The sequence below is a fragment of the Seriola lalandi genome, unplaced genomic scaffold (assembly GCF_002814215.2).
Source record: "Seriola lalandi dorsalis isolate HSWRI2012SDOR001 ecotype SW California unplaced genomic scaffold, Sedor1 jcf7180002054662, whole genome shotgun sequence".
Classification (NCBI taxonomy): Eukaryota; Metazoa; Chordata; class Actinopteri; order Carangiformes; family Carangidae; genus Seriola; species Seriola lalandi.
Window position 1 is genome coordinate 20,902 of NW_019525215.1, and position 12,573 is coordinate 33,474.

Genomic DNA, 12,573 nt, shown 5'->3' on the forward strand with positions numbered 1-12,573 from the left:
CTCTCTCTCTCCTTCTGCTTCGTTTGCCCCCGGACACCTCCCTCATGAGCGATATTTCTCTGAACACCTGCAGCACTGGGGCGAGCTGCACGTGTGCTGAGCTGTCATCCTGCAACAACTGTACCTGAGAGGCGGAGCCTGAGACGACGCAAACGTGTTCTGACGTGGCGTCAAAGTGTTGAAATCTCATTTGCTGAGTTTCTTTTGTTGGTGGAGGCGGCGGCAGAGGAAACATCGTTTCAGTGACACTGCTGTCACTGGAGAACGAACAGATGAGTTTCATCAACAGGCCGATCCACTCAGTAGAATGAAGTCGTCACATGAAGCTTCAACTTCTCTTTACAAAGAGAAGATGCAGACGCTTCAGCTGTGTGAGGACGCTGATGACAGACATCAGTCCACTGTACCAGCCATCGCCAACAACAACCGGCAGCTGGGGGCCAGATCGCTATTAATGCAGATAACACTGACCTTTGCTCTGGAGCTAAAACTTCCCCGTTAATACAAGAACGTTAAAAAAGTAAAAGGCACAAAAAATTAAAGGTACTGAGCAGAATCCCCGGAGGATAAACCTTCTTTTTCTTTTCACTGTTTTCAGACTTTCTGAATACTGACAGTCACAGTATGTTGAGGGAGAAGACACGTCTTTGTGTGACTTAAGAAAAAAAAAGGCCTGTGAATTGATCCTTGAGGAACTCCACAGGTCAGAGGAACACGATGAGACACTTAGCAGTAGACCATATTCACACGGCGGCCATTTCCCTCTGAAATCACTGTCTCTGAGTAATTCCTGAGGGAGAACGACGACGTCATTCGACCAAACTGATCAATGTGCAGATGAATTTATGAGGATCCACAAAAGCATTAAAAAAAAAGAGGATGTTGAAGGTAAGAGCAGCTCACACTGGAAATCACTTTCATAAATGTCAGCGTTAACGCTCCTGAAGCTGTCAGGTGACGAATGAATCCACCAGCTCGTGCAAACGTTAAACATGAACTGATGTTACAGTCATGTGAGAGCGGAGCAACGAGCGCCGTTCTACTTGTTTCTGAGGGTTCATGATGCGAGGTCACGTTAGACGACGGAGGCGGGAAGCGGGTGACATCACAGTCACACGGGGAATCCGTCGTCTGTTCAGCTGCTGATCGAGACCTTCAACGGTTCGTCAGATTCTCGACGTTTATATGAGTCACGACACGTCAGAGGAAGATGGCCGCTATGTGAATATGGTCTGTTAAAACTGTTCGAGGGGAAGAACAACAAGCAGAGTGAATCCAGGAAACCCATCAGAGTCCACCTTCTTTTTCACTGCCCCCCCCCCGCCCATATGTTCCCTCTTCAGTGCATGTCGGACTTCACTGAGACTTCTTCTAATTTCATCGTTTCATTTTCTGCTTTTTGTTGCTCAGTAGCAGCCGGACCGACTTGTGTTGACGTGAGATATTGTACGTTTTTAGGAAAGTAATCTTCTCATGATGAAAATTGACTTTATATAAAAAAAAAGAAGAAGAAGTGAGTTTGTTTTGTTCCAGAGTTGATGCTTATTTCAGAAAACATTGTGACAGCGTCTCAGGTTGTAAAGATTGTTCCACGGCTAGAAAAACACTGCAGCTTCAATTACAGCACCATCTGTCTTTCACGGCGGATTTTAGCATCAAATCAAACTCTGACATGCTCAGTGAGTGTAACAGTGCGTCAGCTGATTGCCTGCAGTGTCGAGTGAAGGATGCAAAGCGTAAATGTCAGCTCGCTCTAACCTGCTGCTCTCCCAGCTCTCTCTTCAGTCGGTTCTGCCACTGCAGCGCCTGCATCACGATTGCCTCCCACCTCCTCTCCAGGTTGATTGACAGCAGCTGCAGGGCCTCCCGGTGCTGCTCCGCCTCTGGGCCCACCTCCGCCATGGGGCCCGACTGTCCCAGAGGTGGGGATTTGAGAGACAGTTTTATTAGAATTACAATGGCAATTATCATACTAATCATATGATTAAATTCCTAATTTCAAGAATGAACTTCAATATAATTCATCACTCAAAAACAAATAATATATATATATATAACATAATACCATCAATTCATTTCCGATAGGAAGGTAGTTTGCCTGTGTTATCCTATCCCTATGTTATGTTAGCCTATGTTATGGGAGGGGGATCAAGTCTGGGTGAAGTCACACCTCATTGATAAAGTGATGAAGTTGATCTGTGTTTGTTTTACCCACCTGGCTCTGCTGCAGCAGCTTCTGGCAGAGTTTCAGAACAGAGGCGACTCCTCGGCGTCGGGCTCGCACCTCCGAACACAGAGCCTGTTTGGGGGGGGTGGAGGGGTGATGGTGGAGGTGGAGAAAGAGAGAGAGAGACAGACGGTCAGCAACAAAGTGTAACAGGTAAAACAGTAACTGAATAACAAAGCTTTGTAATAATTGCAGATTGTTTTATGTTGATAAAGTATCAATATAATTCCCATCAGCGATGATGACACGTATTCAACGATAGTGTACTGGCATCTGGTAACAACATGCGCCGGATGTCAACGAAACGCCAGGAAGCTAACTGCGACCGTAACGTTTAGCGTGTAACGGTTTTGCTCACGATTACAGTGTCAAAGTTTATATGTCGTGAGGACGACGGCATGAGACGTTTGGGAGACGTTGAAACAAACGTCACAACCTTCATTCAACCAAATAATAACATCTAACGACGTCGGTGAGTCTGATTGGTCAGAAACATGAGACGTCAGACGCTCAGGCAGGAAGCACTTATATCTTGGTATCTACCTCTCAGATCTCGCTCCATACACCTGGCTGCTTCCTTGTTGATTCGGGTTATTGACTCACAATGAGTCTGTTTCCGAGTGTTTTCATATGGTGGTTCCATCGTTTGAACAGTTTCCAGTCTGGGAACCATTCAGGTCAGAGACTCTGGTTGGTAAAGTGTTGGATGGTAAAGTTCTGGACCCGTTACAAAACAGGAATAAGAAACAGGAATAACTAAAGAAACAGAAAACTGAATCAGCTGTTCTCTCTCTCCTACAACGTAAAACCCATCACAACGACCTGGTGCCAGACCAGTGTTTGATCGTCTGGATGTTGACGACCCGTCTGATCGTCTGTGTTTCCACCTGCTGGACTCTGGTGTCCTGATGTCTTTCATTACTACTGATGGAAATTATATGAGCGAGACTCAGGTCGTAATAAACCAGAATTATCTTTTAAACAAAAGTAAAACAAACGAGAACAAACAAGTGTTTTTATTTATTAAATTCATGTCATTCAGCGCAGTTTATTAGCATTAAGTCAAATTCAGCACACAGAGCTTCATCAGCAGTAACAGTGCATAAAATAAATGACAACAGCCAGTATTCCCCCTCTGCTTCCCTCTCTGCTGCTGTCTAATAAATGCAAAAAAGAAAGAAAAAAAAACACAGAAACACAAGGATTGGCAGCGTCTATTATAAATCACTATATGCTGATGAGTTTCCACACGCAAAGGTCAGCGAGTGTGTGTGTGTTTGCATGTTTGAATGTTTACATATGCATGCATGTGCACAAGTGTGTGTAGGAGGAGTGGGTGTGTGTGAGCGCAAACATATGCATGTATTTCTGTGTGTGTGTGTGTGTGTGTGTGTGTGTGTGCGCGCCACAGAGAATAGAGGGGACAGCCTTACTCTTCTGCAGCAGGGACCAAACACGTCCAAGCCCCAAACTGTTTATGCTAATCCCGCCTGCTCGCTGAAAAGCACTTCCTTTACATTTTCTTTACATTTTTCCAATAAATATTAAACACTATTACAATGAAATGGGATTCTCTCTCTCTCTCTTGCATGCACACACACTCTCTCTCTCTCTCTCTCTCTCTGCCTCTTCCTCACACACACTCAACTCTTCTTCTGTCTTTCATCTCCTCTTTCTCGTTCTCTTCAGTTTAGCATATTTGTGGCTCGCCTTGTTGTCTAAACAGGAGATGGGGATGCAGAATACAGCAGACAGGATCAAGAGGACAAGCCCGGTGTGTGTGTGTGTGTGTGTGTGTGTGTGTGTGTGTATGTGTGTATGTGTGTGTGGTTGCAGATAAATTTATTCCAAACAGGAGGTGTGTATTACATTGAAGGAGGAGGCTCTAAACAACAACAAAATGACTGAGTGATACTCTCTCTACGCCAAATAACTGCAGCAGACGGCGTGGAGGAAGCACAGGAAGATGAATTTAACTAGATTGAAGCCGCAACAATAATTCAGCATGTTAGAGTCAAAGGACGACGGTCATAACTCTGAAATCTGCTCTGCAAAGTCTGGGTCAACGACAGAGTGTCTGATCAGTTTTATTATAAATACGAGCTGTCGACCTGAAAAGGTTCCTCACATCACCTTGGTAACGTCCCAGTGAACAAATGTGGCAACAAGTGATGGGGATTTAACGTTCATGCTTCATTTGTCTGCCTCACGTGTGTCTGATTCACTTCATGTGTGTCGTTTTAGTCAAGTCACTATGTTTGTGTCGAGCGTTGTAAAAACACACAGCAGGTCTGTGTTTGAAAGCATCTGGTGCAGACGCAGACGGAGGACTGAAGCTGCTGCTGATTCAAACATGTCTGGTGACATGTATCGATAACGGCTGTTTCCACTGGTTGGAGAAATAATCAGCGTGGGGCCATGTGTACCACATAGGCTTAATCCTAACTGCAGCGTCCATGGGTTCCGGTTCGAGTCCAACCCGTGGCCCTTTGCTGCATGTCATACCCTCTCTCTCTCCCTGACTTTCCTGTCTCTCTCTCTCTCTCACTGTGACTATCACAATAAAGGCAAAAATGCCCATAAAATAACTTACAAAAGGGGAAAGAATCAGCCAACCAGAGATTTGGGATTCCGTATTGAAAATGATGTCATCATCTTTCTATGCTGGAGCCAGAAACATGGCAACACAAGAATAAGTGTGGCCAAGATTAAACAGCTGTGCTGGTTGTTATTAGTCAATTTATATAAATAACAACTACTATTACAATCAATTAACAAACACATTTCTTCAACTGTACTACATGTAAGTATCTGCTATTGCTACATAGCTAACGTTAGCGTTAACAGCTGTTTAATTACCAGTCTAGAAAAAACGTTGTGAGTTCTGCATTAAACTTCATTCCTTTACTCACTCACAAACACCAGTGTTAACACTTGTTTTGCTTTCATATCTACCTCTTCTATTTTTCTACTGAAGTTAGCCAAAGTCCGGCCGAACCGTCTCTTTCCGATACCGAGTCCCTGCAGCGCCCAGTCTGCCCCGAAGAAGTAGCTGTTCAGAGGACGTGTTACAACCTCTTGTCTTGCAGCAATCCCCACCACTATCACCAACACCTGCTCCCGGCAAGAAACCACGTTCGGCAGGAGAGAAAACCTACACCCCTTTAAAATCCACTTACATGTCAACTTACTCCACTAATGTCCACAACCCAGGTTCTGAAATATCCACGTTTACTGAGGGAGAACATGTGTAAGGTCTCAGGGAAACACATGATTAGTGTCTCTGTTCTCCATAACTTTGCTTGTTTACAAGAACTCTATGAGAAAAAAGATTAAAGTGGTTCTAATGTTTAAAAGCATTTTAAAAACTAATCTTCGATGGATAGGACCAGTGTAAACATGATAAATATCAGCTTTATCATCATTATCAGTGTTATGATTGAAGTTTGGGCTGCTTCAGATAGCAAAAGTCTTTTCTCTGAGAGTTTATTTTTAGCCAGAGAGGAGAAACAGAGAATCCTAAGTCTCTATTGTTTCTGCACTGCTGGTTTTTATGCACTGATCCCTCTTTCTTTCCCTCCTCTCTCTCTTGCTCTCTCTCTGGCCGGTCGAGCCTGGCTGGGCCCATATTGACTCAGAGGGCTCTACAGACACAGTCGGACAAATATTTGCTAAAAAGCTTTCCTCCCAAAATACATGGAAAGCCGTGGAGTGGCTGCAAAGAAAGAAAAAGAGACGGAGAATACAGAGGGAGGGATGAGACGGACAGAAAAGCCAAAAACAAGTGTGAGATAGGTCGACAGACAGGAACAGCAGAGGGACCGCGAGCAGAGAGAAAGAGGAGAGATAGATGATTAATGTGACTTAAAAAGAAACTGTGAAATACCACTGAGGAAGAACGAGAGAAAAGGGACAGAGACAACATGAAGGAGAGACAGGAAATGAAAAAGATCAAAAGGAGAAACTGCTGTTCACATGTGAAACCAGAGGAAATCAGAGTCAAGACCCAACTGTGATTCCTACAAACGTTTAATGCTGTCTATCCTGAACCCGTCCCAAGGTTGAATCTGATTTTTTGCAGATGATGTGGTGCTTCTCTGACGTGTGACCTCTGGCAACAGTTTGCAGTGTCTGGGCTGAAGAGTCATCACCTTCAAGTCGTGCTGTCATGGTGCTCGCTCCAGGTTGGGATTGAGCTTTCACAAAGATGCATTGCTGCGTTTTATTACTGTTCTGGTTCATGCTCACATTGACCTTTTACGAGCAAACCAACAAGTGTAAACATGAAATCATATGATCGACTGAAAGCTAATTGATTGGACAGTTTTGATGATGTCATCCTGCATCAACAGGCTACATGGACCGAGGTGGGGAAATCAAATTCTGGTTACTGACCAGAACGCACAAGTTTACCGCTTCTTATGGGTCTGTTTCTGTCGTCTGGTGTCGCAGAGTTTCAGGAAGTGAGGATGCTTTCATGAATCATGAAAATCTACTTCTTACAAAGTAGGAGTCAACAGAAAATCAGACCGGTATTTGCTGTGACCCCCCTTGCCTTTAAACCAGCACCAGCACTCCTCAGTACACCTGCACAGTTCTTCACGTCCTAGGTTGTTCCCGCATCTCGCAGAACCTGCCACACATCAGGACTCTGTGGGGGACTGGACCGTCTGCTGCAGGACTCCCAGTTCTTCATGACTCTGGCTCTGCGTCTGCAGAATGAACCTGGGACCAATCAGATGCCTCCCTGCCGGGATTACACGATGTATAAGAATCAAGAGTGCCTGAAACCTTTGCACAGTACATCACCTCTGGACCACAACGACTTTCCCTCCATCATAAACCAACCAAACCAGACGGGTTAATGCACCAGTTTGTTTAAACCAAATCAAACAGGGTGTAGGTCTCAGTATTTCAGGGTCTTATTTATAGGTGAGAGTAAGATGGAGTGTGACATCGACCCTGATGCCAGAGTTGTACCAACAGTCGAGCTGAAAAAGGAGCTGTACTTAAGTGAAGCTCTTGGTTTAATCAATGCACACTCCAAACCTCACACATAAACTTGGTTGGAGACCAAACCAAAGAGACCGTGGAGACAAACCGCTGAAACTTCCTCGACAAAAAGAGTTTGGCTCGTTCTTCAAGACAAAGACAGGATCTCAGACGTCCAGTGTTGGAAGAAGCCAGGTGAGCTCCTTCAGCATCTGATCAGGATTTCTCCTGATTGCAGCCTCCTCCCGTCGCAGACCAAGAACACACTGGTGGGATTACAGATCCCATCCGGCCTGAGAATGTCTGGGATCTCCCTTAGACGAACTGGAGGATAAGGCTGGACCGAAGGCGCCTGGACTACCTCACTTAGCCGGATGTTCGCCATCGTGAGCGGCGGAAAACGGCCGGTAGAAGTCACTGAGGAACAAACCAGCGGTAGTGTGAGTCGTTACAAAGAGGCTTAATAAGAACCAATGAAACTCCAAGAACCATGACGAGAACCCTCCTTTCTCTCTGCAGGTAACGTTGTTTCCGACTTTTCAGTCTGCGTTCACGTTCAAGGTCGACCGACAGGAGAGACTAAAAAACAATAAGCGATGTCTTTATCTCCTCATTTGTTTTCTCTCTCAACACCCTCTTGTAGGAAGGGTGACCGAATCAGGATAAACAAAACGAAGAGGATCTGCTCTCCTCTTTCTCTAATTCCCCCTTCACCCTCTCTTTCTGTCTCTCAAGCTCGATCTCTCTCTCTCTCTCTCTCATTCACCCCTCTCCCACTCCCTCCCCTTTCTATCTCTCTCGTTCTTAAATCTCCCTCTCCTAAAAACAAAATCCTCTTAACTCTCCTCCACCTCCTCATCTCCACAATCTAATTACCGAGACCTGCCGTGAAGAGAGGGATGAAGGGAGCGATGGAGAGAGAGAGAGGGAGGAGGGAGGCAGGGAGGAAGGAAAAGGCAGATAGAGTAGAGTGGAGGTTGTTAGCGTGGTTGATATGTCAGTGTTTTTCATGAGGACTGGGCCACTTTTTTAATATTCACGTCAATGTCAATACTTGATGTTCAGGTCCTGAAACCAAAACCATTCAGTGATGATGAAACATCATTTCAACATTTCAACACGAAATTATCTGATTAATGAACATGAGAAATATTAGATACTAGACTACGAATCTGACGAGATACTCGATGCTGTCGTCCAGTACTGAAGTTTGATACGCAGCCTAAGACATGACAGGGTTCCTGCACCACTTTAAACATCAAAAAGAAAAAGCTTTTTAAGAACTCAATGAATTAAAATGAATACCCAACAATGTCGAAATCATTTCTTTTACTCAGACTCTTGGTTATTCTCTCCTGTGAACAATGTTATCAAAGAGAAGCAGAGTAGAAGATCCAGATCTAAACACCTGCAGTATTAAAGACCCACACCTCTGATTCTGCATGTTGGTAGAAATAACTATGACTTTATATCACTGCTGACTAAAAATGATCTGACCATCCACCTGCAGACCTGTAGAGCGTAGTTTAATGCCAAACTATCAGGTTAGCGCCCCCTAGTGTGTCGGCAAAGCAACAACAGAGTGACATGAGTGACATGAAACCGAGACACGTAATTATTATTGGCTTTTTGGCTTTGTTTTTTTTTCTACCAGTTTTAAACTCACTATCTGCAAATTTAAATTTACGGTAAATAAGACATTTTATTATACTTAATTTTAATTTCAGACTTTTTAAGAAGGTTCAATGACCCGTGGGAACCCTGCATGACAACTGTGGATGGAAGGGAACGAAAATTATGAGAAAAGAAACTTACAAATGCCCTGAGGAAGTGAGATGTGAACAGAAAGAGAGAAAATGTTTTAACCATGATATCTACCACCTACTAATCTTAATACTAACACAAACAGTTTGTTTGTACGATGCAAAACACTGCACACGTCTCCTGTGCCACCTCTGATTAAGGTTTGGTGAAGTTTAGGCTCAGGAAGGAAAGGTTAAAGGTGAGAGAAACCAGCGCTGACCGTTGGTAGGAGGCGGGATGTGAACAGCGGGGTCCTGTGTCATAATCCAACAGGTGACAGCGCCGTGTGATAAAATTCACCCTCTTCATTCATTTCATTGAGGCTCCACACAGAGTCTCCACAGTGGGGGCTCCGGCAAAAACACACAAGGTCATCCAGCTACAAAGTCGACCCTGGTTCAGCTTCATATCATGGGTAGCTGCTGCTGTGTCGGACGCATGTTTGTGGTTGATGGTCGTCCACTAATCGGAAGGTCGATTTCCTCCAGACCTTGGGCAAGATACTGAACCCCACATTAACCCTGATGTATCATCATGTGTTTCTTGTTTGGATGAAATATGTTGATGTCTATCTTGAAGCATGAATCTGTAACAACAACAAACTGGATTTATACAGGATTATAATTCCTACCTCGACTACCTGACACCTGACGCAACATGGCCTCACCAGTGCAGCCCTGTCTGTTGATCTAACACAGTCTGATACCAGTTAGAAGAAAGGAGGACAGGAGAAATATAGAGTGGAAGCTCAGAAAGACAGTAATGGAGAGAGACAAAGATGGCGAAAGAGAGTGAGCAAGACAAGGAAAGAAGAAATAGAATGTAAAAGAAAGAAACGAGAGAGAGAGAGAGATTTGAAACAGCAAGACGGAGAAAGGACGGAGGACAAGGACGAACTGTAAAGTAAGGAGAGACAGAAATAAAGAAGAGACAGTTAGAGAGAGAGGGAAGGAGAATTTTGGCAGCATGCGCGGTGACCCAGTGGATATTTCAATCAATTACCATTAATTAGAAATCTCTGATTAATTCTATTTGTTGATTAAGTCAATTAAAACCACAAGCACTCGTTATCGCACAACGAGCCTAATGAATTCCTGTCGACAATTTGCTCCCACACACATATTCCCTCTGCTGCTGCTAATACCGCCTACAGCTAGACAAACTTTGTCGTTTGCATGCTCTTCTCCGTCTCTCTCTCTTCTCTCTCCTCGTCTGACATTTCTTTCTTCCCTCTCGCACCGTTTCGCTCCTCCTTTTTCATCCACGTCTCCACTTTCGTTCATTTACTTCTTCCGTCTCCTGGTTACTTCTTCATTTCTTTGTTGTATTTTCGTCTCGTCTGTCTGTCTGTCCAACGGTACAACCATACCGAGAGCAGAGACGGCAGCTGTCTCGGAGTGAGACGGCTGTTCAGGGTTTGGAAACAGAAATGCTCCGCTCACAACCTCGTCCTCTAACCTCAAGGCCAGGGATTCCCAAACTGGGGTCCAGAGACCTCAAGGGGTCCTTCACATAGACTCCAGGTACACAAGGCAAGGTTGTACACAAGACCCACAACATCCCTCTGAAGACTGGAAGTCTTGTTTTGCAGGAAAACTTTTTGGGTACCAGTAAAATAAAGGAGAGGGCCAGGAAATAAAGGAGAAGGGAGAAAACATCCATCCGCTGCTGCAGTTTTCTAAAATGATTCATAACCTTTTAACCCACTGAGTCTTAGATTATTGTTTTCTGGATGTGTGGACCAACTCAGAAACGCCATCAATCTGTGTGTTTGTTGTTCTAGTTCTGATGTTTCACAACCTTGGACGTAAAATAAGAAAATTGCAAATCCCCACCCCACCACCAGGGGTCGCCACAGTGGATCAACATCAGCATATTTTATATGGCGTTGGTTCAGTGCCAGGTGCCCTTCCTGATCCTCAGAATCCAACCGCCAACCCAGGGATCTGTAGCCAACCTGCTCTATCATTAGTCAAGCCCCGCCCCCTGCGTATACGTCAAAACACTCCATATATATATATATATATATATATATACATACAGTATATATACAGTTTATATACATATGGAGGAGAGTGTCAGCATTTCAAGAACATGAGAACCATGTTGATGAGACATCCTGAGCTTCAGATGTTCTGAGTTGTAGCACTGCAGTTCCCATCATGCTTTGGGTGAACCAAAGCAAACAAAATGTATAACGTTGCCACGGAGACATTGGGTTAACTGTCGGCTTCACCTCGAGCCCCGTTTATTTCGCCTGTGTTTCTCAACCTTCATGTAAAGTCATGAGCTCCGATCAGCTGTGGTTCACAGTGTCATGGTGGATCCTGACTCCCGCTCCTCCCTCGTCATCCTGCTCGCTCTGATTCACAGACGAACATTTAGACGTCGTCAACAAGGAAAAACACTGGACTTCTTTATTTTCATTTTTTATCTGGAGCCACTTTTTTCACTTTCTACTCAGACTGTTTTCTTCATTCGTTTTGAAATAATGAGCCTCAGTGTCTGGGACAGATTAACACAACACACAACACACACACACACACACACACACACACACACACACACACACACACACATACCCATTTGCAAATACACATACAGGTCATGTGTGTTCCACTGCTTTACTGCTGGCTCGCTGAGTAAACACGCAGCATGGACGCCATTAATAAGTCAGCACATCCAGCAATGATCTCTCGTCAGTAAATTCATTCATAAGTCAGCTGTATGTTTCCCTGTAACACTGATGAAGAGTTTGGTTACGGTGGTTAAACCGTTAGCAGAGACATCTTATAAGAAAGTGCCCTTGGTTAATATAGAGACAGCTGAAGTCATGATGAAAGGGTACGTGTTACAACTTCCATATGATAGGTCTACATGAGTTTTAATTGGATCTGTTGTAAAGCACAGGTACTGTACAGTTCCTCTACAGGCCTTGCTAATGTCTCTGTGTCCTTTTCACCCTCCTTGCCATGTTCTAGAGGGCACGTAGTCTCTGGCTACTGTTTTGAATGGACTTTATAAAAACCATTGTAACCATACGAACAATGGTGAAGTATCTAAAAAGGCCTCTGAATGGGAATGTCTTCATTCAATAAACAGCTGAACAATAAGACACCATGTAATTTCCCTAGTTCCTGTTTTCCATGGAATAAATATTTCTCTGTCTTTGCACAAGTGAGTCAATGGGCGGGACTGGTGGTGCCAATAAAAGAATATTTAATTTTTTGGTTTATTTTCCCTCTTGTGTTTATTCATTTGAGGTTTTTTTTTCTTGCAGTGTTTTGTAGTAGTAGCAGTATGGATTGTTATCAGTTATTTATAACTGTTTTTTTTTTTGTTTTTTTTCATTGAAATCTCTCACTAATTCTTACTTTCCCCTTTACTTATTGTGTGACACCCCTTTCTGTTCTCGACCATGTCTGTTTCCTCTGGATTTCCTCTTTCTTCATATATCTCTGTTAAATGCCTGCCCCTCAGTCTTTCCACTTGTTCTCTGTTACACTGCATACAACCCCCCCCACCTCCACCCGGCCCAAAAGCCAACGCCC

The 12,573-nt window shown here is 44.1% G+C and overlaps 1 protein-coding gene across 1 annotated transcript in view; it reads right to left on the minus strand.

Moving 5' to 3' along the window:
- akap6 (A kinase (PRKA) anchor protein 6) overlaps positions 1-12,573 on the minus strand; it is a 157,263-nt gene that overhangs the window by 19,101 nt on the left and 125,589 nt on the right. Inside the window, exons 17-18 of the mRNA XM_023421059.1 lie at positions 2,216-2,299; positions 1,759-1,911 (exon numbers count right to left, since the gene is read on the minus strand). Coding sequence (XP_023276827.1) covers positions 1,759-1,911; positions 2,216-2,299 — 237 coding nt within the window. The remainder of the gene's footprint in view (positions 1-1,758; positions 1,912-2,215; positions 2,300-12,573) is intronic.